Consider the following 23,040-nt stretch of genomic DNA (forward strand, 5'->3'; position numbering starts at 1 on the left):
TTACTGATTATTTTAAAACTTCAATCATTGCTAAATAAAAGGTTTAAACTGTTTTCTGACATGGAACTGTTTCCAATGTGCTTGGTGCTGCTGGGAAAAGGAACCCCACTTTACACATAATCCACAGGGTTTTTTTTAGGAATGAGGTCTATCTTTTATTAAAATATAGTATAGAACTCTATATGGGGTAGGGTTTTTCTTCTGCCTTTATATCACACCCTTATTACCTCTTAGGCTGATCTCAGTTTTGGGAGAATCACTTGGTTAGTTCTAAATATAGCACTGCATCTGCCCTTAAATGGGAGTGAAGGGGCAGTAGCCTTTAGAGAGGGGAATTATTTTTGTTTTCCTCAGCCAGAGTTTACTGGGCTGGCAAAGGCTTGTCTTCCTCTCTGCTTTGCAGTTTTTCTATATCTCTAGGTAAGTCCATTTTTCATCTAGATTTCTCTTGTTCAGAATAAATGGGAGTGATTGTGGGAGGGTGTTCAGTGCTTTTCTGTAAGAAATAAATTACTTTCTGTGGGGAAAACAAGCAATAAGCAAGACACAGATTGATTTATGAAAAGACAGACAAAAAATTAAAGTAGATTTGTTTTACTCTGTGCATAGCTTGATTTCATTGTGTATTACATTTCTTCTGTTTCTTTCTGCATATAAAGAACTACGTTATACCAATCCATAGCTCTGTTGGTATATGTGCTTCTCCAATTGCACATATATTGGCAATGCCGCCTTCTTGTGTGCTTATACTGTATAAAGAGACAAAAACATGATTTATCTGAAGTATGTGTGTAAATAGTTAGGCATGAAATCCTAGAGTGGCTGGCAACACTATTTGGCGTGCTGAAGGATAGGATGCAGCTAGGACAAAAAATTCTACTTTTATTTTTTGTCTACCATACTTTCAAGAGCATTGCTCTAGGCTACGTGATGTGTTCTGTGCCACGTGAAAATTCCAGCTAAATGCCACTGATAGAGGCTTGGGAACTCTACATGCTCTTAAAACTACGCCTGTGCGTTGATAGTGCCTGTGAGCCAATGAAAGTATCATAACGACGGATAATGAAGGTTGGGATGATGGGAAGTGACTTTCACCATCTCACTGTCTCACATTCCTTGCTGTCCAGTTAGAGGGATGTAATATGCTTGCCAAGTGAAGGGCAATCTTAAAACTTTGTCAGAACATGTTGCAACTCTTTGTGGATTTGGAATGTCAGGGTGGCAAGGTTTCAAGTCAATGTGGACAAATTGAGCCTTATTTAATTCCCAGTGATGTAAGGTCATGAATCCATAAGAAAGCATCTACATAAGTACCTTCTCTGGGCTATATACTGCTTAGCTTATAACAGAGATATGGCAAGAGAGGTCAGATTGGAGGCTTCCACTCCCTTCCATCATGAGAGTCATAGAAAAGCCAAAATTACATTTTTTTAAACTCACAACAATGCAGGAACTGGTGCTCCCCTCCACAACAATGACCTTGCTGGAGGGAAGGGTACCCATGGCTTTGCCTTCTACCTACTTGCCACAGAGCAAAGCTGGTGTTTAACTCCATCAAGTGTTGTGACTATGACCATGACCACCCATGGTATATTCCAAATTGCCTCTGCACTAACTCTTATGGCTAGAGGGTGACGCAAACCATTCAGGGACTATTGCAAGGTCAAAGTGTGCATTCTAACTAATCATACGTGTGCTAGCGTCGAACGATTGCGTTAAATTGCTTAGTCTACCTGTATGTCTTTGCAAGCAGAATTGTTTGATGTAGTGAAATGTTAAAAGTCTACTCATTCAAAACGTGTGAAACTATTAATAAAGAATAGACACATCTGTGAAGGCCAGTATTGTCAGCTGCTTGAAAATATTGCTTTGCTCTATATTCAGATGACTAGAAATAGATGAGAGGACTCCATTTTTAGGTTTAATGAGAAAAGTAATGCATGCACTTCTGGGGATGATTTGAACCAGATTGAACTTGTTGTCCACAAGATTTCTGTTTAAAACCAATTTGTGAAACTAGGGTAATACTAGTCCCATACAAAGGAGGTATGTTCAGTAAAACATTAGACCAGCTATGATGTAGTTAAAGACATTAGAAAAGACATGGAATCTCAAAGCTTGCTGAGTAATGTCTGGAATTCCACAGGGTTTAAGCAAATGAGAATTCCATCTGCTTTTTTAATTCGGAAGCATTTGTATTCTGTTGTCAAAAAATGTTAAAACTGAATTCTTATGATGCAGAAGGAAAAAACTTTTCAACGGGAAAGACAGAAGCATCTTAAAATGACAGTAGACTGTGTGGTTTTTTAAGTTCATCCTTTTTCATACACAGAACATAATTTTCTGTGTAAGATCTAAATGCGCACATGCACACAGATATAAAAGACTGGCTAGATATATTAGCATTTTAAAAGTTTATTACCAAAATGGGGAAGATGTTACCAGACCCTCTACATCCCATTTTGTTTTAGACTGCAGTGTCTATGAGCTGCATAATGATTCATGCTAGTTTTGCAAGATTTCCACAAAAGTAAGTTTCCTGGGGGAAAATGTTCTTATATTATTATCTACTGTAATTTCTACAGGATTGATAAAACCATCTGGAAAGGACCACATGTTTTCTGAGGCAATATGGTAATTTTTTAAACTGATCGTTAGAAGCAACTGATGACTAGAAGGTGTTTTTTTTCTTTTTTCTTTTTCTTTTTTTTTTTTTTTTTTTCTTTTATCTTTCATTGTGGTATATAGGTGGTATGGAATTAAATATATGATATCAGCTAAATATCGTGGGCTTTAATGTACCATGGAAGTATAAGTTGGCCAAACAGGGCTTCCTAAAAACACTTAACTTTGAACAATGTGGAGAACAACAAGCAGAACTACAGACAGGTAGAAGAAACAATGCCTACTTCATGGGAAAAAAACAGGAGAAACCCTTCAGTCAATATAAATGGTCAAAGATACATATGAAAGATGAGAGAGAGAGGAAGATCAAGAGTGAGGATATGTGTGTAGGAGCAGGATGTACTGATCTTTCAGCCAGAATGAGGAGGATAGGCTACGTGAAGGGCAGGCATGAACCCACAAATCATTTTTGGCACTTCTGCAGATGGACGAGGCTAGAGATGAGCAAAGAAAGTGCATGTTGCATGCTGTAGCATTGACAGGTCAGGCAGAGAAAGTACATGCTGTATAGTGCATTGCTCATGAAAGGGGCCTCCTGGGTCTGGGAATGCAAGTTGTCTATCTATGGTGAGCACAACCATGTTCTTCTTCCCATGGCATTTGTCAATCCCATCCATCAATTTATTTGGTTGTATGCCTGCTCTCTCAAGCTATGTGAATGATAATGCTAGAATTTACTGCCTGTCCTTTAAACCTTAAATTAACTCACTTAGCAAACTAACAATGTCTATATCTGACCCTTGGCTTCTCTGCTCAAGAACGTGGCCCCTTGTCACGTGGTCCTAGATTATTGCTTTCTATTCAGATCAGTATTACTATGGCATGAAACTATGCATATCCTGGCCTGGGAACTCTGCCTTTTACTCATGACCAAGTATAAATTGTTATATACATGCTACTAAGCATTTGGAAATGTATATTTGTGTAAACTGATTTGAACAGTCTAATTCACCTGTGTTTTATGTCATTAATCCTTAAGGACATGTTGGCTGACTTAATATTTTTCTTTGGGTTTAATAGTCTTATGAGTGGCTTATGTAGCACATAGGTTAGTGCAGTTTAGGTTCTTCTGATGTCCCCAGCATTTACAGTCATAGAAATAAACAGGAATAATAATAATAAAAAAGGTAGGAGCACAATGGCGCTATGTTCAACCAAAAAAGTAAAGGTTGGATGAGAGCCTAAATGTTTTAGGACCATCTCGTCCTGTAACTCCAGGTCTTTTTCTTGAAATCCAGGGATGTTAATAGGATCTGCATGAATGAAGTTCAAGGGTTGTTGGTGACACACAGGCCATATATTTCAGCAAGTTCTCTGTAACTCTTGGAGTCACATACCACTAGAACTTGGTGAATAAAACTTGAGAGTTGCTTTTTAATTTGTTACAATTATCCAGAAAATTAATTTGTCTTTCTCTTGGCCTATTTATGTGGGTGGTTTTTTTTTTTTTTTTTTTTGTTATTGTTGAATTTTCAAGTCCCTATTGGGAAATGTTAGGGTTTTTTTCCAGGTGCCTCTGCCAGACCATTGCCTGCATCTTACTTTTGGGTCAGTTCCACCAGTTGGCTTGCCAGTATAATTAGGTCTCCAGCCACTGCCAGTAATAAAACCTTGGTTCACCTAAATCGTTAAATTCAATGGGGCTAAGCTGTTATCTGTGTGTCATGTTATCTAACTCTGTTAGTGGTAGGTTGACTAAATATTAGTATGTATTTCAAACATCTCACATAAATGTGTATCAGTGGAAAACTGGGAAAACGGTCAACACATTGTTCCTAGGAAGGCAACAGAAACTTATCTTACCATGAACTCAAGGTACCCTGTATGACCTGTAGACTCTGCTGAAGCTGGTTTTACAGTGGGGCTGTGATTTTGCTCTTCAGATACTTGTCTTTGCAGCACTATTAAGTATTAAATACATACTCGGCAAGCATCATTGTAATTAACTGATGATGATTATTACATTTGGAATTGTTGCTAGGCAGGTCCCCTCTGTGTTAACAGAAGGCAAAATGAGTCTGGCTGCTAACAAGCTCAGTTAATTGTTTGTATGGAGGCTGGGAGTGGATGGCTGTGCTTGTTTCAGTTCTAAGGGTGTTTGGGTAAATGTGAAAAATGTCTGAACCTGAATTTTGAGAAGCCCTGGGTGCTGATTAATAGAAGAAGATACGCTAATTAAAATGTAAGTTTTACATTTAGTGGAAAAGGCTGAATTGTAAATGACGAAAATGTTTTCTCCTGTCTCAGAAATGAAAATAACCCAGACTGTGATCCATCCAGACACATGGGCATTACTCTGCAACCCTTATAGCGCAGATCGCAGTGGGAGTTATATCCATCGCAACACGTAAATGGCATGTTGATAAATTCACAGAATTATTTAACTGGGCGACATGTAAACATGAGTAGCACTTAACAGCTGAGTCAGCTTAATATCTAGGTTTGCCCTTTGCACCTTCATTTAGGTGAAAAGGCTAATTAAAAATAGAAAAGAGGGAACATTACACCATTAACTGTCCATTTAACCTATGAACTAAGGGGGAAGTCAAATTTCGTATGCACAATAGTCACTCAGTGAGTCAGCAAGAGGAAAGCCAGTATTTGATGTCTGCAGGTATAGCATAATGTCATGTACAGATACCAAAATTAGGAGAAGCCAAGGCTGCTCATGGGTCTCTGTAACTGTGTTCATGTATTGAAGACAATGTGTTATATGATGAGTTAATAGGTCCATGTCAGCTCAGCATTGCATGAGGGCACCTAACTAAGCTAGCATCTCTGCAAGGTGCTGCACCGTGCTGTATTAACTTGGGTCACGTTAACTTTCTTATTTCTATAGAAATGTGGTAATATATTTTTTTAATGTCCCATAGTAATGTTGTAAACCTGTTTTATTTTTGTCTTGCAGTGTCTGGTATTTTACCTAAAGCTCTCATTCGTGAACGTGTGACTTCTCATTCTCATATCTCTTGAAAAAGTGTTGAAAAGGTAACTATAGGTTATGCAGAAGATGCAGCTATCAGGTGATAAATTGTAAAAACTCATCTCTTTAGATCTCATGACTTTTTTTAGTAAGATGTATCTGCTATTAAACATACCTACTGTCTTCTCCTGCAGAGACCTTTTTCTTGGAAAAGTAAAACTAGCTGATGTGAGAACATCATGACTTGGAGGCATCTGACTCCAGTTTTGAATACCTGAAACTAACAATCAGACACACCTGGAATTTATTACAGTGCTTAATCAATAACTAGTGTTTCCTTTTGTTGGTAAATAGTATATGCTGGAAATATGGTATTTACAGGTATTTTACCATGTTTAAATGTTACATTTCTTAGCCTATAAAACATGTTGGTTTTTTTTTTTTTAATTAATTCGGGCCTAATTTTATACAGTTCAGGCAAAATTGCCAAGCAAACACATAAAATGAAGTGACTTGCTAAATTAATTGTGGTCTTTCATTGAATCATCTTACATTCTTTCTGAAAATATGATGTGTTGTATAAGAAGTCTAGCTCTCATTTTTTAAGAATAAGTTACTGCAATGAAATGTAAAAAATTCTTCTGCATATACAATCTGGCTAGTAATAAAATTAGAAAAAACATTAATGAGTCACACTTTAAAAATTCATGCAAAAGTCTTGGTAATATATATAATTTTTCATCTGTTTTATAATTGTTTCCCATTCTCAAATAGGGATTTTGCAAAATGATTTTTCAAAACTTGAGATACTAATAAAAATTCCACTATGTGACAGAAAACATCATTGCTTTCAGAATAAGTAATAAATATTTAGAAACCTATTTTCAGCAATATTTTATTGAAGTACACTGGTTACATGTACTTTTGACACAGTAAAAAGATTAATGAAACCAAAAAAATTACATAGAATTTGAAAGCTGACAATGACCTAATGACTGAATTTCTTCAATTTTGAACTAGATCTCATTTTACCAGAAACTACTTTTTTCCTGAAATAGGTATTAATTGAATTTTAATGTGGGTATTTCTCATTTTTGTCCCCAAAGCACATATCTCCAGGGATTTGATAGGAAACAGAACATGACCTAGAACTGGCCAGTACCAGTGCCGCTGAAATTAAATAAGAGGAGCTCATGTTGTCTCTAAATGAGTTTATAAGATTTCTATCCAAATCCCTTTAAGTTTTCATTTTATATACTTCATGAAGCTGCCTATTTATGGGACTTTTTGTTACAGGTGCAAACTTTTGGTGTGGGTCTGAGGATTTCCATCACGGGCAGGTTCTTCTTGGTGGGGCCTATGGCCGGGCAGGGCTGGGCTGTGAGGAGCTGGAGACCGCCCCTGCTGTAGCATCACTGGGGCAGGGTTGATGGGCCTGGGGGGGCTGAAATGGGGTCCTGGGCCATGGACTGCGTGGGGGGAGCCCTGGAGGAGGTTAGGCAGGGACAGTCATGTCCATTGCTGCCCCCAGGACCCTGACACCCTCTTAATATGGCCCCTGGATGAGCTAGTGTTGCTTCACTTGCCATGGGTAGCCCTGAGGTGGGTCCTAGGCCATACCTCTGTCTATGCCCTAGCTTCTGGAGTGGAGTTGGCAGGCTGCACCGTGCATGGGAGCATAACTACAGGGGTGCTCCCCTTACCTTTCAGGAGAAAATTAGATGTTATTGCAGGAATTTGCCTGACTCAAAACTTCAGGATTTGCCCCAAGCTGCTTTATGTACCTTATATTGGGAAATTGCTTCCGTTGCCACTGGCAATCACAAAAATATGTTACAAATAAAGCAGAAAAGACCTCCAGATAGCACTAATACCATTCATTTTGCATTGATACCATTGTATATATGTGGAGCTACTGAATCCCCTCATGCATGGTGCTGTTTAACATCTTAAGTCTAATCTCTGTTTCTGTACTTTATAGAATAGCTTAGATCAAAGACACAAAGATTACTGAAAACATTAAAATCAATTAACTCAAACTTCAAAGACACCTGATTTGTTGGTAAATTTTTTGGTCAATGATAGATTTGATGCACTTTGTTGCAAAGTGTGCCAGAATGGAAGAACACAGATATATTAGATTGGGTATTAGGAAAAATTTCTTCACTGAAAGGGTTGTCAAGCTCTGGAACAGGCTTCCCAGGGAATTGGTGGAGTCATCATCCCTGGAGGTATTTAAAAGACGTGTAGATGTGATGCTTAGGGACATGCTTTAGTGGTGGACTTGGCAATGTTAGGTTAACAGTTGGACTTCATGATCTTAAAGGTCTTTTCCAACCTAAACAATTTTATGATTCTGTGAAGTGTAGCCATCTCATGGGGAAGGTGTTGACTCTTCAGTTTCCCCCTGGAATCTCTCACCACTGTTTAGGCCAAGTGGCCCAGGAGTAAAGAGCCCCACATCCAGCTAGGGCTGTAAATGGGACTTATTCAGCAGACTGTAGTTACACAAGCTGGCACCTACTCAGGACATGGCTGGTAACATTCCCGACTTTTGCAAGAAGTTGTCATCATATTTCTAATGACCACAAGGGGATGTGGGCAGCTCTGGGTTCTTTTAACGCCATGGTTGGGAATTTGCTTGAGTTTGACTCAGTGGGAAACATGCTTTTCCCAACGACACTGCTTCTGGGAGCTCCCTGAATGTTTCTGAGAACCTTTTGTCAAAATACTGATCAAACTATGACGTACTTTGGAGAAAGTCCACAGGAGGGCAACCAGAATGATTGGCAGACTATAAAAAATAACCCATGAGAAAAGATTGGATGAGCCAGGTTTGTTTAGTTTGAATGAGAGAGCTGAAAGGAGATGCAAACAAAATCTTCAACAGGCTGCTGCAAAAGCGGGTGAATACAGTCTGGTTTTTGTTGTCATGGTGAATGGTGAATTGGACAAGAAACAGTAAGCATAAATTGCAACAAGAGACAAAGTGAAAGGTTTGAAGAGTGGAGAGCTGAAACACTGAAAAATGCCCCAAAAGCTGTCAGATTTCCATCCCTGGAAATTTCTATGGAGGTGTTAAATGACATCTGCAATGAAGGGGAAAAATGATCTGCCAAGTTCTCTTCTAGCTCTGTCATCTATGATTCCATAGCTCACACTGTGTGGCCGATAAGATACAGCCTGGGGTACCCATATATATCATTAATGGCTCTATTTGTCATAAATTGATGGAATTTCATACATTTGTACATGTACACACATGTCTACGTATCGAAAAACGGCAAGCCTAAGTGTCTAAAATATATGGCTAAATGTGATTTCACTCTCTGCAGGAATTACTGACTGGAACAAACTGAAGTATGTCTTCTGTAGCGGTGCCATTTTACCAGAGGAGACACAAGCACTTTGATCAGTCCTATCGCAACATTCAGACAAGATATGTACTTGAGGAATACGCAGCAAGAAAGTAAGTGCCATGTATTTCATACACGGAGCATAGAGAGGTTTCTCTTTTGGGTAATCAGTTCTTAGAATCAATGTATTTAGCTTCCTCCTCTGCCCCCCAAAATTGTGATTTATTCAGAATGGTAGTTTTCCAATTCCTTCCGTTGGGATGCTCCTTATCTGTAGTCTCCCACTAGCATAACTAGACTTTCTAGCTATGTTGCAACACACCTACACAGACCTTTTAGCTCAGGATCTGTCCTATTTACTACCTTTAAGTTGGAAATTCTTCCTTTTAGCCTCCTGTTGAAACTCTGACTTAAAAAAAAAATGCCGTGGCATTTATTGTACATCACAGAAACAGGTTTTTACCCCTTCTTCCGTATGACATGAGGATATTCCACCTCCTGAAGTTGGCTATTCTTAATTATAGTTTGTGTCATTCAATTTCCTTTTTGAAAAATTAAATAAAGGTTTAACTCCTCTCATGTGAAATCTCAGCATTTTAGCTACAAGATGGACTTTCTTTGTACCTCAAAGCCTGCAGCTTTGAATCTTGGTTGCCTAAGAATCACTGTCCTCCCTCCTCAGTAATTAAGATTCCTAGCTACTCTAGCTAGCAGTCTAGCTTGTCCAACTTCCCTTATAAAAGAGAAGAGTTTATGCAGAAGGTTTTCTGAAGTACAGAAAGGCAGGAATATTTTGAAATAGGCAGTGTTATAGGTATTCTGTGTGATCTGTGTATTAGACAGGCCGGTACCCTTGTGGTTCACTGAAGTGCTATCATAGCACTTGAATGATTGGAGACTCAGATAAGTATAAATTTAATAGAACTGAATGAAAATGAAATAAAATGCCTAATGATCCCCAGTGACAGATGATGGACATTAAGCCCTAGAAGGACAAGTGAGAATCAGCACCTTCATGCAGTCAGTGAAGAATGCAAAGCAGGTTTCTCACTGAACAGTGCTCAGTCATGCTATTCAGCTCATTTAAAGTAATTTCTTTGACTTTTGTGAATTCATATTTTACCAGAATTGCTGGGTTATAACAACCTCTTCTATATTTGAAGGGCTGCTTCCAGACAGGCTGCTTATTATGAATCATCTGGCTTGGGAAAAACGACATGTAGGCTCTGTGCCAGGAGGGCACGCACCTTGGCTCATGAAGCGATACAAGAATCCAGGAAAAGGTAAAGTTCTGTTGGTGCCGTCTGACCTGTTGAGTGGCTCTGGTCCCATTTAGTATCGCTCTTTTGCCAGGGCTCTTTTCAGAGTTGACAAGACTGGAGGCTTCTCTGTCACTGTTCTTCACTAATCTATTTTGGCTGGAATACTAAATGACTGAGTGTCACCTTCAATCTCATATTTCAACTCAGAGTTGTTCCTCTAATCCCACTCTAACCCTTGAAAATCACTTTAAAACCAAAATAGATTAAAATCTGCCTGGGATCCAAAACTCATTTTTAAACAGTTCTACTCCACTGTTCCTAAATTTCTGATTTGGATCAATTTAAACATTTTGAGTTCTTTCCGTAATATCAAGACAACTTACTGTCACATCCCAGTTACAGCCTTGATATGAAGTCCTATAGTAAAAGTGCTGATGGCAATATTCCTGTTAGTGAGCTTGACTGTTTCTGCTTTGCCATGCTCTGCAGTGCCTGCACCAAAGACATACAGAACATAGGCAACAAGAACGAATTCTGCCTTGTTTGTAGAAAATGTGTTACAAAAATTATATACATCTGTATGGTTCTGGTATTTTGGTTGTTTTGAAATATATATCCTAGAAACAGAATGTTCTAGGAAAATCAAACTAATCTGTATACTTAAATTTGTTTTTTTAAAAACTGTCTTAAATTTTATCAATGTAAAAAAATACATGGCAGAACAAGGCTGGTATTTAAAGTACATTGAAATAGTGAAAAGAAATATTTTTAAAATACCGGACAAATGATATCTGGATCTACTATTCACTGAACTTGATGCAAGTCTTCTCATTTGCTTCACGGCATGCTGGGTTATGCTTTAAGAGTCTTGCCATATTCTAGAATGACAGCCATGTTAGAAATATCTGATATTCATCTCTCTTCTTTTGTCCTGTTGGCAAGGCAAAGAGTAGCATAGGCTGCTTACTAAATCAACATTAATGCAGAAGCTTGAGCTAGCTCCTCCTAAAAACATTTATGAGCTGGTTTTTTTTGGTAGGAATTCTGAAAAATCTATGGAGTTAGATTTTCAGGGAATGGCCCACAAATTTTTCAAAGTCTTGTCTTTTCCTGGTAATTTCTATAACAATTCCTGCTCACCTTTGTCCATGAACAGCTTTTTTTGCATGCATCGATTCCTCAAATCCTTGTGAACTCTTTGGTCTGTATCTTTCAGGTGAGGTCAGCTGATACAGCCCATGGAGCTAGCAGAGCTTCCCAGGTGCTAGAGCCAAGGGCACACCATAAGCAAGGCCCAACTCGTATCAGGGTGTGAACAGGCACAGAATATGGCTTCACTCCTCTGCCTTCTTGTGTCCGTGAGAAGGAAAATTAGGGCCTAGAAGGAAGCCAGGCAGGTTCTTGATCTCAATTACCGGTGGACTAAGTCTGTGGGGTACCACATCAATGTGATCACACCAGCTTTCAAGAGCTGAAACTACGGCACCACATACACAGGAGGAAATAAAATGAAGGAAAATTCACATTCATTTCACATGCTCATTAGGATAGGCAGATAGACTCTAAGTACAATTCCTAAACTAGGTTTTACATCTTGCTGACATGGTTTCGGAGCCCTCAGTCGCCTAATGTGTATGAATGATAATCTTAAAGCTTCTTATTGGTTACTCTTACCTGACATTTTTTCTTGTCCTACAGGACTCATGAACAAAAGTCTCACGCAAGTGAAGAGAAAAGGATCCGGTTTGCCAGTGAGTTGTCTGCTTTGGAAAAAGAGATTCACACAGCCAGGCACCGTGCTAGAGAACATCTGGATAGACTTGCTATACAAAGGATGGTACAGTGGTGAACATTTTTGTTCCTATCCAAGCAGGATTATAAGATATACTGAAATTTAGACCTGTGTTTCAAACAAAAATAGTAATTTAACATCTTTTAATTTTGTGGATTTAAGATTAGATCTTCTACCCCATTTAACTCTGGTGTTAGGTGCTTCTTTTCTTTTCCTGTGTTTAATAGGTAGAAGAAAATATGGCTCTGGAAAGACATGCTATTGAGGAAAGTATAAGTCAAGCTCCTGAAATTCTAGTGCGCCTGAGGTCTCACACCGTCTGGGAAAAGATGTCTGTGAGCCTTTGCTTCACTGTGCAAGGATTTCCCACCCCTGTTGTACAATGGTAAGAGACTGGCCTTTCCTAGACCTCTAAAAATGTTGTTAAGCTTTTTTCATTTGGAAGTTATGGCAATACTGATAAGTGTCACATACATAATGGCTCTGTTAAACCCCCTTTATAATCCTCATAGATGTGCTGGATTGTAGCAGTTGATACTGCAGTAGAAGGAGTGGGAGGACAGCTTGCTGAATGGGTGGGAGAAGCAAACTCGAGTATTTCAGAAGGCAGACTGTGGAAGGCATTCCAGTCTTTCTGGCCATTGAGTTCCCTGATGACGAAGTAGCAAGTGGCAAGATACACGGAGCTCACAGGCTACTTGCTAAGCCTGGCTAAGCTACTTGCTTAGTAAGTTACTTAGAAAGTTCCTTGCTGAGCTAATCTTTCACTGCACCATTGTTGTCATGGGCTGTATCCGTGTTCACTTTTGTGTCAGCCTCACTCGAGGTGGATACGAATCTAACATCCCTGAAGCTGCCCTCCTCTACAAACAGGTGCTGTCCTGTATATGTGAGAGCCCCAGCCTGGACTGTGAAGCTGTTAACCTGAAGCCCAATCCTGTTTCTGCTTCCCTTGTTTGTGCTAAAGGGCTTTACTGTGAGCCAAGACAAAGTTTGCTTCTCATATCGTGTCAGGGTTAGCAGACTGGAAAGTTCAAGTCACATGCTGTCTTCTCTCTACTTCACTGCCTGCTCTTCTGGTTTGGGGGTACATCTTCTGTTTCTTCTTTCTTACTGCAATGATGGTCCCCCTTTGCTTTCATGGCCCAATGAGTATCTATCCATAAATACTGGAAACTACTCTGTGCAAGTAGAGAGGATTTAGAGAGAGAGCTCAGGTGACAGTAAATGATACCTGGATGTAAAAATCTACTAAACTAATGCAGTGAATAGTAGATAAAATTAATGAGTTCATTTTTTCTTGATTGTCAGGTACAAAAATGAGGAATTGATTACTCCTGCAAGTGATCCAGCAAAGTACAGAATTGAAAGCAAATATGGAGTGCATGTGTTGCATATAAACAGGTGATTATTCTGGGGAACACAACAGTTTTTTTATACCCTACAAAAAGAATTTTCTATCAAATACAATTAAAAATTCACACAAAGGCTGCAAAAGAGTTGTTAAATTCAGCACAGTTCTCTATTGGAACTCACATTTAGGCTAGAGAAGGTTCACTAAGTAGCTGAATATTAGATTGTGAAAATGAAATGAGAAGTTAGATATTTCTATTATTTAACTCCAGCAATCTACAAGAAGATAGAAAAGAAGAGGTAAGTAGCTGAAAGAATGGTAGTTCCTTTTTTAATTAGAATTATATCTTCTCAGCATTCAAAGTGGAAAATTGTCTGTGTATTTTATGTTCTTGCTATGATGAAGCTCTTTAAGGTAAGCAAAGATTTATCTGGTCAGGGAAAGGATAGCCAGTCATTAGTATTTTTTTATTACATGTTAGGTTCTGTTTAGTTTTTGATCCCCATTTTTTTGTTCTCCAAAAAGTGAGGAACTGTAAACTTTTTTCTTTTTTAAAGGTTCTAATGTAATTAATTTTATTTTTCAAAATTATGTTACCCTTGTGGTATAGAAAATGCCTGGGAAGAACAGCTTTCCAAAACTAATCCTGTTTGTAAACAATTCAAATACTGCATGTTACATGTCATTTGGTACAAGCTCTTTTTTTAAAATATAAAAACCCAAACAAAAAGGAGGACTTGACTGTGGTATTTAAAAAATAAATTAGGATCTAGAGCAGGGACACAAAACATCCCTTTTAATTTCTCCAGATCATGAGCATCAGCTGTGCTGAAACAGCTGGAATATTTGTGGCTAACACTTGGCTAGCCAAACATTTAATCTTCTACCCTGTCTCCATCTGTCAGCAGTGGAAGCAACCCTGAGCACAGCCTTGTGGCATTAGTACAGAAAATAAGTCCATCATTCCTTCTGCTTTTGGGAAGGACTACTTGCCTTTGTCATCCTGCAGCAAAGTCCTGCCCAACTGTCCACCTTTTCATAGCTCAGAATGGGAGAAACCCAGCTCTGTACGGAGGCTGGCAGCAAGAATCACTGTGTTGTTGCTTCTTATGGGATGCTTCTGAAGGAGTAGCAGTACTTACGAATACTTCTAAGATACTCATAGTCTTCTAACCCCAGGCCATGGCTAACTTGCTGATGGTTCTCTGTCTGCGTGAGATGTCTCAACATGGCTGATTTTTCCCCCCAGCATTACTTAGGGAGATAAGAGTAGGAGGTTAAAAGATAAAAACAGATTGTCCTCTTGCAATCCTCTCCCTTGCAGCAGGGAAAATGGGAAATGCTCTCCTTTGTCTGGATGTGTGTGAGTGACAGTCAAAAGAAGAAACTTTGGTGACTTTGTGCCAGTGAGTGACTGTGACTGTTTATTTCCCTTGGTTAGTGTCTGTGAGCAACTGCTCAGTGAGTCCAGATGCCAGATACATAGTATGTAGGTTCTTTCTGTGGCATTTTGGGAGTGAATGGCTTTTTGAAGAAATAAGAATCAGTGTTGATGCTGCTTTCTGAGCATCTGTAGCCATCAGGCTGAAGGGTACTAATGGCTTACATCCCCTTGGTGCTTTCTTTTTCTTTCCTGTGCAGGTTATCAGCCATGTAGACACCATCCACAGTCAGCTTTGGGAGGGTTCAGACTCAGCCATATTTATTCAGGCATACCACAGAGTCATTTATTGGCACCCACTCAGGTTCCCACACCCACCCATCATCACCCACTGTTTACTAGTCCCAGACCTGTACATATTCATGCAGGCTCCCTCGTGTTCAACCAAGTTGCCATCTTCAGAGACTGTTGCTCCATTTCTCTTTCATTCTGTCTGGCAGTACAGTCTTTTTGCCACCTAAAGATGCCTGGCTGCTCTCCCACCACTTTCCTTTATCCTCTTAAAAGAACATTGGGGAATTGTAGACCTGGATTTATGATTTATTTACCATAGATTTGTATGATTTATTAGACTAAAATTTCTAACCTTAAATTTGTTTCTTTTTTACTGATCTATTTTATTTCAAAACTTGACCATCGGCCATATTTTCTGTCCCAAAAGACAGAAAATCAACATACAGGAAATGGAAGAACATTTTGATAGTGCATTACTAATGTTAGGTGTTTCTTGTATTGAAAACAATGGATGTATAGGTAGTGGTTGAAACATATATATTATTAATATTTTTATACAAACATGTATCAATTAACTCTGGATCTTCCATACATGTCTTTTGTGCACATATATTTGGAGTATTATTTTTTTTCTGGGAAGTAAAACCATTGGGATTTTCCACCTATCCACTTGTGTGCTCTTCTCAGCTGTTCATACCAAAGTGCTGAGGTGCATGTCATCTGACCCGCAGCCACTCAGAACGGCCTTGGAATTTCTTGGCTACCTCTCTAGAGCTTCAGTGAAGCTCAGGGAGTGAACTTTTCCTTCTGATGTAAGTGTGATATTTATTCCTGCAAGTATTCCTTGATCCCAGTGGAAAAATTCTTGAGGCACCAAAACCAGAACGTCACCGTGTCATCTTAAAGTAGTAACTGGACACAATTTCATCCCCCTCCGTTTGCTGTCTTTCAGGGCCCATAAGCCTATACAGTAACCAGATCATTTTCATTTCTCTGTCTCATATTTTTATGATGCTGTGTGCTCAATGTACCACATTTTCTGCATGCATTCAGCACTATCATTATCATACAGTGCCTCTTTCTTTCTCCTTTTAGGCTTCTTCAATTGGGAGCTTGAGCTCAAGGTCTCCCTTGAGCAGTAAAGGAAAGAAAGGGGTTTGGAGTTTCATTATATTTTTTGCACATCTCATAATTATAGGAGAAGAGATATTGCCAGCCTGCACTGGGGTAGTGGTTCATCCCATCTTTCATCTCACTTCTGATAGATGATTCAGAGGAGACTGTGAGGAATCCTCTGAGGGAAAGCTACTGGTAGTTGGAGTGATTGATACATGTCTGAGAATGTGAGGGTTTGTTTAAAATGTATTTCTTTATCACACCTAATTTAACTATGGACAGGCACATAATACAAGAAAAGATTTCTGTATCAGAGTTAGTAAAGATGAGGATGCCCTGTTGCTTTATTGCCTAGCTGTAAGCTATTTTCTGTCTCAGTGTATATCTTAGTAATTAAAAATCATAAAATTTTGAATTTCTTAGTTGCTGCCACTTGTTTAGCAACAGGTTTAGGTTTTTGTTTGTTTGTTTGTTTACTGTGATGCCTCCTTTAATGATCCACTTAGCTTTATGCAGCCGTGAGCGGCTATATTACCTTTCCCGCTGTGTTGGCTCGGGGCACAGAGGGGACAGCAGTACGGGGCTGGCTGGGGGTGCTCCTGACCCCCCTCTCAGTGAGCAGGCAGCTGAGCTGGTGGGAGATGGATGCCAGAAGGAGCAGGGAAGGATGATTTTGCAGTGCTCTGTCAGCGTGGTACGGCTGCACAGCCTCACCTATACAAGGCTCAAAGTCTGGCAGTATTTGGCCTTTTATTAGGACCCTCTCCCTTTCCTGTTTCGTTAAGTCATGGCTGAAGAAGTGCTTGTAATTGCAGCAGCAAAGGTCTGTGGTTGCATCAGTAAAACGGTGTGGCGGAGCCAGCAGAGTGCAGTGCAACACCTGCTGCCGGCAGCCAGAGCTTCCCTCAGACCGGCGCTCCGCTCCTCAGCACCACCGGCACCGCTCTAAAGAAAAAAAAACCTTAAAAATCGAATGAACTTTCTCCTCTTAACTCTTCTCCTTTAACAAATGACACTGGGCAGTCAGTGCAGCGCCATTTTAGTTTGATTAAAATGATTTAATGTGGAGAGATAGGGAGTGAGGCCTGCCCTTTTTCCTTCCGCAGGTGGAAGCAGGGCAGAGAAGAGGCGTTGCGGCACAGGCACTCCTCCGGCCTGGGGTCGTATAGGGTTGGTCGGGTGAGAAACTGCAGCTCCCAGGGTTTCACAGTGTCACTGAGTGTGTAGGCAGCAGGCACGGTGTACTTCTGCTCTTCTTTCCTTGCTGAAATGCAAACAATAGCCCCCAAATGAAACGGTCTGTCATCTTCTCACCCGTCGGCCGCTGTCCCCTATAAGCTGCAACAGCTGGGAGCTTGTGGAAGTGGCCACCTCATAACGGAGGTTCCCTCTTCTGTAAAAACAAACCCCAAGCAAACAAAAAGAATCAGTCAGACTCAGTGTGACTGGAGAATCAGTGCATGAGACGGTATTCCTGTAGAGTATTTCTACATTTTGATGTCATATAGCCCTAATACTGAAAATTTTGTCGTTTGGATTTAAAGGAGGCAATTTTAACTCCCTAATTTACTACGTACTGCTTCCTGTTCTTGACATGCACTGAACTGTGTTCCGATTCAGGCAAAAATGTTATTTCAATCTTAACTCCTGTGTTTAAATCTACACTAGGCAGATAGATGAATATATGCATTTTAAACAGATGTATCCGCCTGGGGAATATTCCCCACACAAACATTAGCACTTCAGAACCTCATGTGGATTCAGGGCAATTTAATTTTCACAAAAAGTATTAGTACCTTGGGATAGATACGGCTCTGCACTCACACTTCATGCTATCTAAATGTACTCTATGCATATTTTATCTGAACTTTGTAAAGGTTGGAAAACACATTCTCCATCATGATGCAAGAATAACTGTTGGAGACACCACACCTTGCCTCCTGGATACTTCAAATATTGTTTCTAACTGGTCTTGATTCAATGCACTTTACAGTGCAATTTAGAAAAATCAAGGGTTTTTAGCATACGGGGAAGTAGATAGTTTCCAGGATAATCCTCAGTCTGAGCATTATCTGGCACAAAAGCCGAGTCAGGACCTTATGTGATTTGCCATCCTATCCATCTTTCTTCAGAGTGGGGACTAAACAAATGTACTCTGTAGCTCTTACCTCCTAACCCCATACGCTTCCAATATCAGATTTGAAAGCATTCCACTGAGTACTAGGCTATCTGAGATGGTTCGGTTTCTCTCCTGGAGAGTCAGATCAGTGATCATAGCAAGGAGCTGTAAAATGCTTTCAAAGCAGTGACCTCCAGAAAATGGATGGAGTTGTTAGGACCTCTTAAATAGCAGAAAGTGCCTGGCCTGGGGAATTATTACCTGTATGTTCATAATAACCGTAAGTACCTTGTTTCTCTTCATAAAACCAAAGGATGTTGTAAGAGTATAGTCACTAACTTCTTTCTTTTGTTCTCCCTGAGAAAGTTATCATTCCATCACTAACTTTTGTCGAATAGTTGCTTTCAGACATCGGAATTCTTGGGCTAGAGAAACAACCCTTTTGTGATTCTCCTGTCTGTTCTAGAGGCTTTTAGGATATTCTGTTTTCTCTGCCTTGGAGACCATTACAAACAGGAAAAACCTCATCAAGAGATGCATTCTGCTGTTCCTTATAAGAGGAAAACTATGGGGAGGGGATTGAGATGAGCACAGGTATATATCCATTGGAAAAGTTAATCAGGTATCTGCCATTCTGCTTCTTCACTTTAGGGAGACAGCTTTGCAGTTCTGACACCTCTAATTCTGACACTTTGAGCAGCCTAGCGCAGAGTCCAGAGTCCATGTTTCTATAGCTTCTGGATTATTTTTACGCCATCTTGTGGTTAATGACAAATCACTCTTTAGATCCTGAATCCTGTGTAATTCTTACAGAAATGAGTTCCTATTGACAATTTTAGCTGTTGTTTTGCTGGAAAATGAAGCCAACACTGAGCGCAGATGATGACTATTTTGAAGTGATAGTTAATCAGAGTTAACCTCAGTTAAGATACACTGATATTTTATCCTTGTTGTCAACACTGTAACTACAATGAAATGTTAAAAAGCAGTTGTGTTGGATTTGATAAAAACAAAGCAGCCTGAGGTAATGCTTTGTTTATGTGAGGTAATAGCCTAATACATCAGTGGTGGGGTAGTGTTCATCACTTAGTTATGATATGGGGGCTGTATGCTGTCTAAATCATGTTCAGCCCAGGGATGGATCAGCATCTTATCAGCAAACGCAGCATGGAGAGCCCCCAGGACATGCCCTGCTAGATCTAAGTGTGCACCAGCCTCCTGGAGGGTCCAGCTCACCCAGGAGAAGCATGGACACGTAGGCGGTGGGAGGACACTGTGCACCTCCATAGGTCTTTGGGCAAGGATGGTGAGGGGCCTGGCCTGCGGGCTGGAGGGCAGGAAGCCTTTATAGGGCATGTATCTGGGGACAGGGCCTGCAGGTTACACTATGCCATATACCTGCCGTCAGTGCCTGGGGCTTGCACTCCTGGACTCTGCCTGACATAGTAAATTAAAGATGTCCTCTGCCACAGTGGCCTCCTGGCATGGCGCAGACTAATTCTCTTGTCCTTCAGGACTGAGCTGTCAGGACATCCAGACTATTCTCTGGAAACAGTCCCTTACTACCTCCTGAGCTGTGTCTGGGCATCCTCTGGGCGAGTTGGCACACACCAAGGCATGCCAAGGGCTGTTCTAACACATCAGCACTAGGGTGATCAAGATCCAGTTTCTGGAGACAAATGATTTAACACTGATTTTTTACTAATTTAACATGTATTTACTATATATTTATTACGTATTTACTACTAATTCACTACCTATACTATGAATTTACTAATATGTAATACATGTTATTAAATATGCTATATATACTATGTAGTGTATACTATTTACTGTATATGCTATATCTCCTTAAAGTAGGAATGTAGTGCAGAGTGATGAGAATACCTTACAGTTAATTCTGCAATGCCCCTTCTTGTAAGGAATTTCTGAGATGCCTCATTTGCTGTTAGCTTGTTTCGTTATAGCAAAACACTGTACTGGGCTGTGATAACTATATGAACTGTGTAATTTTAGCATAGCGCCATTATAACATGACTTAGGAAAAAAGCCTGTAGCGCAGCTTTACCTTGCTTTTGGCATTTTATCATCCAAATGTTAAATAGTCTGAAACTCAGATAGTATCTTCTTCTTTTAAGAAGTTAGTGCAAGGAAATGTTGTCAAATCTGACAGCTTTCAAGCAAATCCAGAATCGGTTAAGCTTTATATAGATCTGTGAACAGGTATTGGCATTTTTTTAAATCCTTCCTGAAAGCCCCCCAAAAATATTTAATAATTTTGAACCAAGTATTTAAATTCTTTTTAAATTGTTTTTAGACTTACTTTTAAATTTTTTTTAGACTTACTTTGCCTATCCAGACTGTAATAGGGCACTCAAGGGCTTCATATCTAACTGCAGGCTTTTTGGTTAAGTGGCCTAATCTTAGGACTTACCCTTCCATCTTTCATAATTAATTGTATGATAAGCTTTGTATTTTACCGCTTTATTTTCTGAAATGTGTGGCTGAAGAGTTGCCTCCAGGAGGAGCTGTTAGTCCTTACATTTAGAGAGATAAATCTCAATTTAATAGAGCTTTCATCAAGTTGTGTTTTAGACATCACAGTACAGATAGTATAATTTTTATGATATGACACTGTCCAGGATATATGCAAGTGCTGAAAAATAGGTGTCTGATGCGCCTGTCACAGGTGCTACATACCCCAAAATTCGCATCCTGTTATGCAATTTACATCAAATACTTTTACATATTCTTTCTTCTCTCACACCTGGGATACGTGACCTCTTAGAAGACAAGTGCAAGCAGAATTTCATCCCTTGCATCTGGCAGTTGCCAAGAAGATACAAATTTGTTCTTCTGAGAGGAAACTAAGTGCATGCGTGCAGAACTTTGTATCTCATCACTGAAAATTTCTGAGTGGCCTCCATTAAATGCACTACTAAATGAACTACATAGAAGCAGGATTTAATTGTGTGTGTTTCAGACAGCACTCTGATAGCTAATGGCTCAACCTAATAGAAATCCCAAGAAATAAAAAAAAAATCAACAATTTTGTTTGACAGACATATTGTAGAATACTTGACTAATGGAAAAGTTCAAGAAAAAGTACTGAATTTTTAAAGTAAAAGTATTGAATTGGACCAAATAAAAAGTTATATTCATTCAAAACCAAAATATTTTATTTCTTATTAGAGTATTTAATATGTTTCTGAAAACAAAGCAGAAGTAAATTCTAATCTGAAATGTAAAAAAGGAAACATTCTACCTTTTTCAAAATTATTTCTTCATCTGTACTAGGTTCTTTCAACAAAATTGAGGAAATCTCATTTTAACCATATCTACATTTTACCAAAAACTTGTCCAAAATATTGTTAATTTTTTCTAGTCAGTGGTCACTTATATTTGTATTTACTAGAAACAAAGCAAATAAGTTTATTTCAACTGTAAATTTGAGTAATTGTACTGAAAATATATATTTGCACATAGTTTGGTTTAGTTTTCTTTCTTTTACTTCAATTTTATGTTAATAGTTCTGCTCCCGACTGGCCCCATTTTAAATAAGAAAAGAATCAGGACATCAAAATTTGTACCTATATCCTAACATCTGACCATATATCTGCTAATGTAGCTTCCTCTTCAGGTAAGGCTGCAGTAAGTGAGACAATCTATCACCAGGTCCTATTTTACATGGAGTAACTATTTTTTGCTTTGTTTTTCATTGTACTGTCCTTGCATTCTAAAAAAAAAAATACATCGAGCCAAAATATTTATGCCCATAAAAATTTCTGTCAGTTTTCCTGGTTTTGTATCATTTCCTCTGGACTTCCTAAGAGATATGAGAGAGGTAAAAAATACCAGTATCTGCCTGCTGGGAATAGCCATAGAAGGAGGAATTTCTGCAAGCATCATATGGACTTTTCTTCCATGTCTCTTTCTTCAAAGATGTGGCAGAAGGGCAGGGTGGATTAAGGAAGGAGGTTACACACAGAAAGGGAATAGCCAGACTGACATCCTCCAGCTATCTCCTTTTGATCATTCTCTAAAGGTCATTTCCAGTTTGCTCAAGTTAATGCAGCCTGCACACTAAGCTGTGATAAAACTGCAGTAAAAAACTGTACCAGCTTTCTGATTGTCTTTCATCATTGTCTTGCACTGTGTGACACCAGCAAAGAGCTTTAGACACTTTCCTTGGGGTTGACATGGCTTGGTTTGTAATATCAATCATTAAGATAATTTGTATTTGCATGAAGAGTCATCTGTTTTCCTTCTTCCCCTTTTCAGAGCTGATTTTGATGATTCTGCTACCTATTCAGCAGTTGCAACAAATGTCCATGGGCAGGCATCAACCAATTGTGCTGTGATTGTGCGAAGTAAGTCCTGCTTCATGATTAAAACAAGAAACAAACATAATGCTCATGTCATTGAATGTTTATTGTATGTTTTTTTATAGGGTTCAGGGAGGGTGAAGAGCCTCACCCAGCTGGGATAATGCCCTTCCACTGTAAGCATTTTTTTCTTTCTGCTTAGATAGTTTACGTGCTCTTATCAGAGTACTGTTTTACAGATGAGAAAATCAGGTGCAACTTGCTGCTTCTGGCTTTGCTTTCTAAGCATTCAGTTACAATAGGAGCTGTCCAGATGCTTTCGCTTTTCCAGTTGCATTTCTAGATCAGCATACAGTATAATAGAGAGCTCTGTCTCCTGTTCATATCAGACAGTAATTTGTTTGTGCCAAGTACAATTTACTTATTCTCAAGA

At 39.2% G+C, this 23,040-nt stretch overlaps 1 protein-coding gene across 1 annotated transcript in view; it reads left to right on the top strand.

Annotated features, from left to right (window-relative positions):
• Positions 1 to 362: 362 nt before the first annotated feature.
• Positions 363 to 23,040, top strand: part of MYOM2 (myomesin 2) — an 80,545-nt gene continuing 57,867 nt past the window's right edge. The window contains exons 1-8 of the mRNA XM_009707422.1: positions 363 to 420; positions 8,944 to 9,077; positions 10,128 to 10,247; positions 11,925 to 12,063; positions 12,246 to 12,403; positions 13,330 to 13,422; positions 22,564 to 22,652; positions 22,733 to 22,783. Of these exons, the coding sequence (XP_009705724.1) occupies positions 8,971 to 9,077; positions 10,128 to 10,247; positions 11,925 to 12,063; positions 12,246 to 12,403; positions 13,330 to 13,422; positions 22,564 to 22,652; positions 22,733 to 22,783 (757 nt within the window). The 5' untranslated portion in view covers positions 363 to 420; positions 8,944 to 8,970. The remainder of the gene's footprint in view (positions 421 to 8,943; positions 9,078 to 10,127; positions 10,248 to 11,924; positions 12,064 to 12,245; positions 12,404 to 13,329; positions 13,423 to 22,563; positions 22,653 to 22,732; positions 22,784 to 23,040) is intronic.

This window comes from Cariama cristata, unplaced genomic scaffold (assembly GCF_000690535.1).
Source record: "Cariama cristata isolate BGI_N322 unplaced genomic scaffold, ASM69053v1 scaffold7769, whole genome shotgun sequence".
Classification (NCBI taxonomy): domain Eukaryota; kingdom Metazoa; phylum Chordata; class Aves; order Cariamiformes; family Cariamidae; genus Cariama; species Cariama cristata.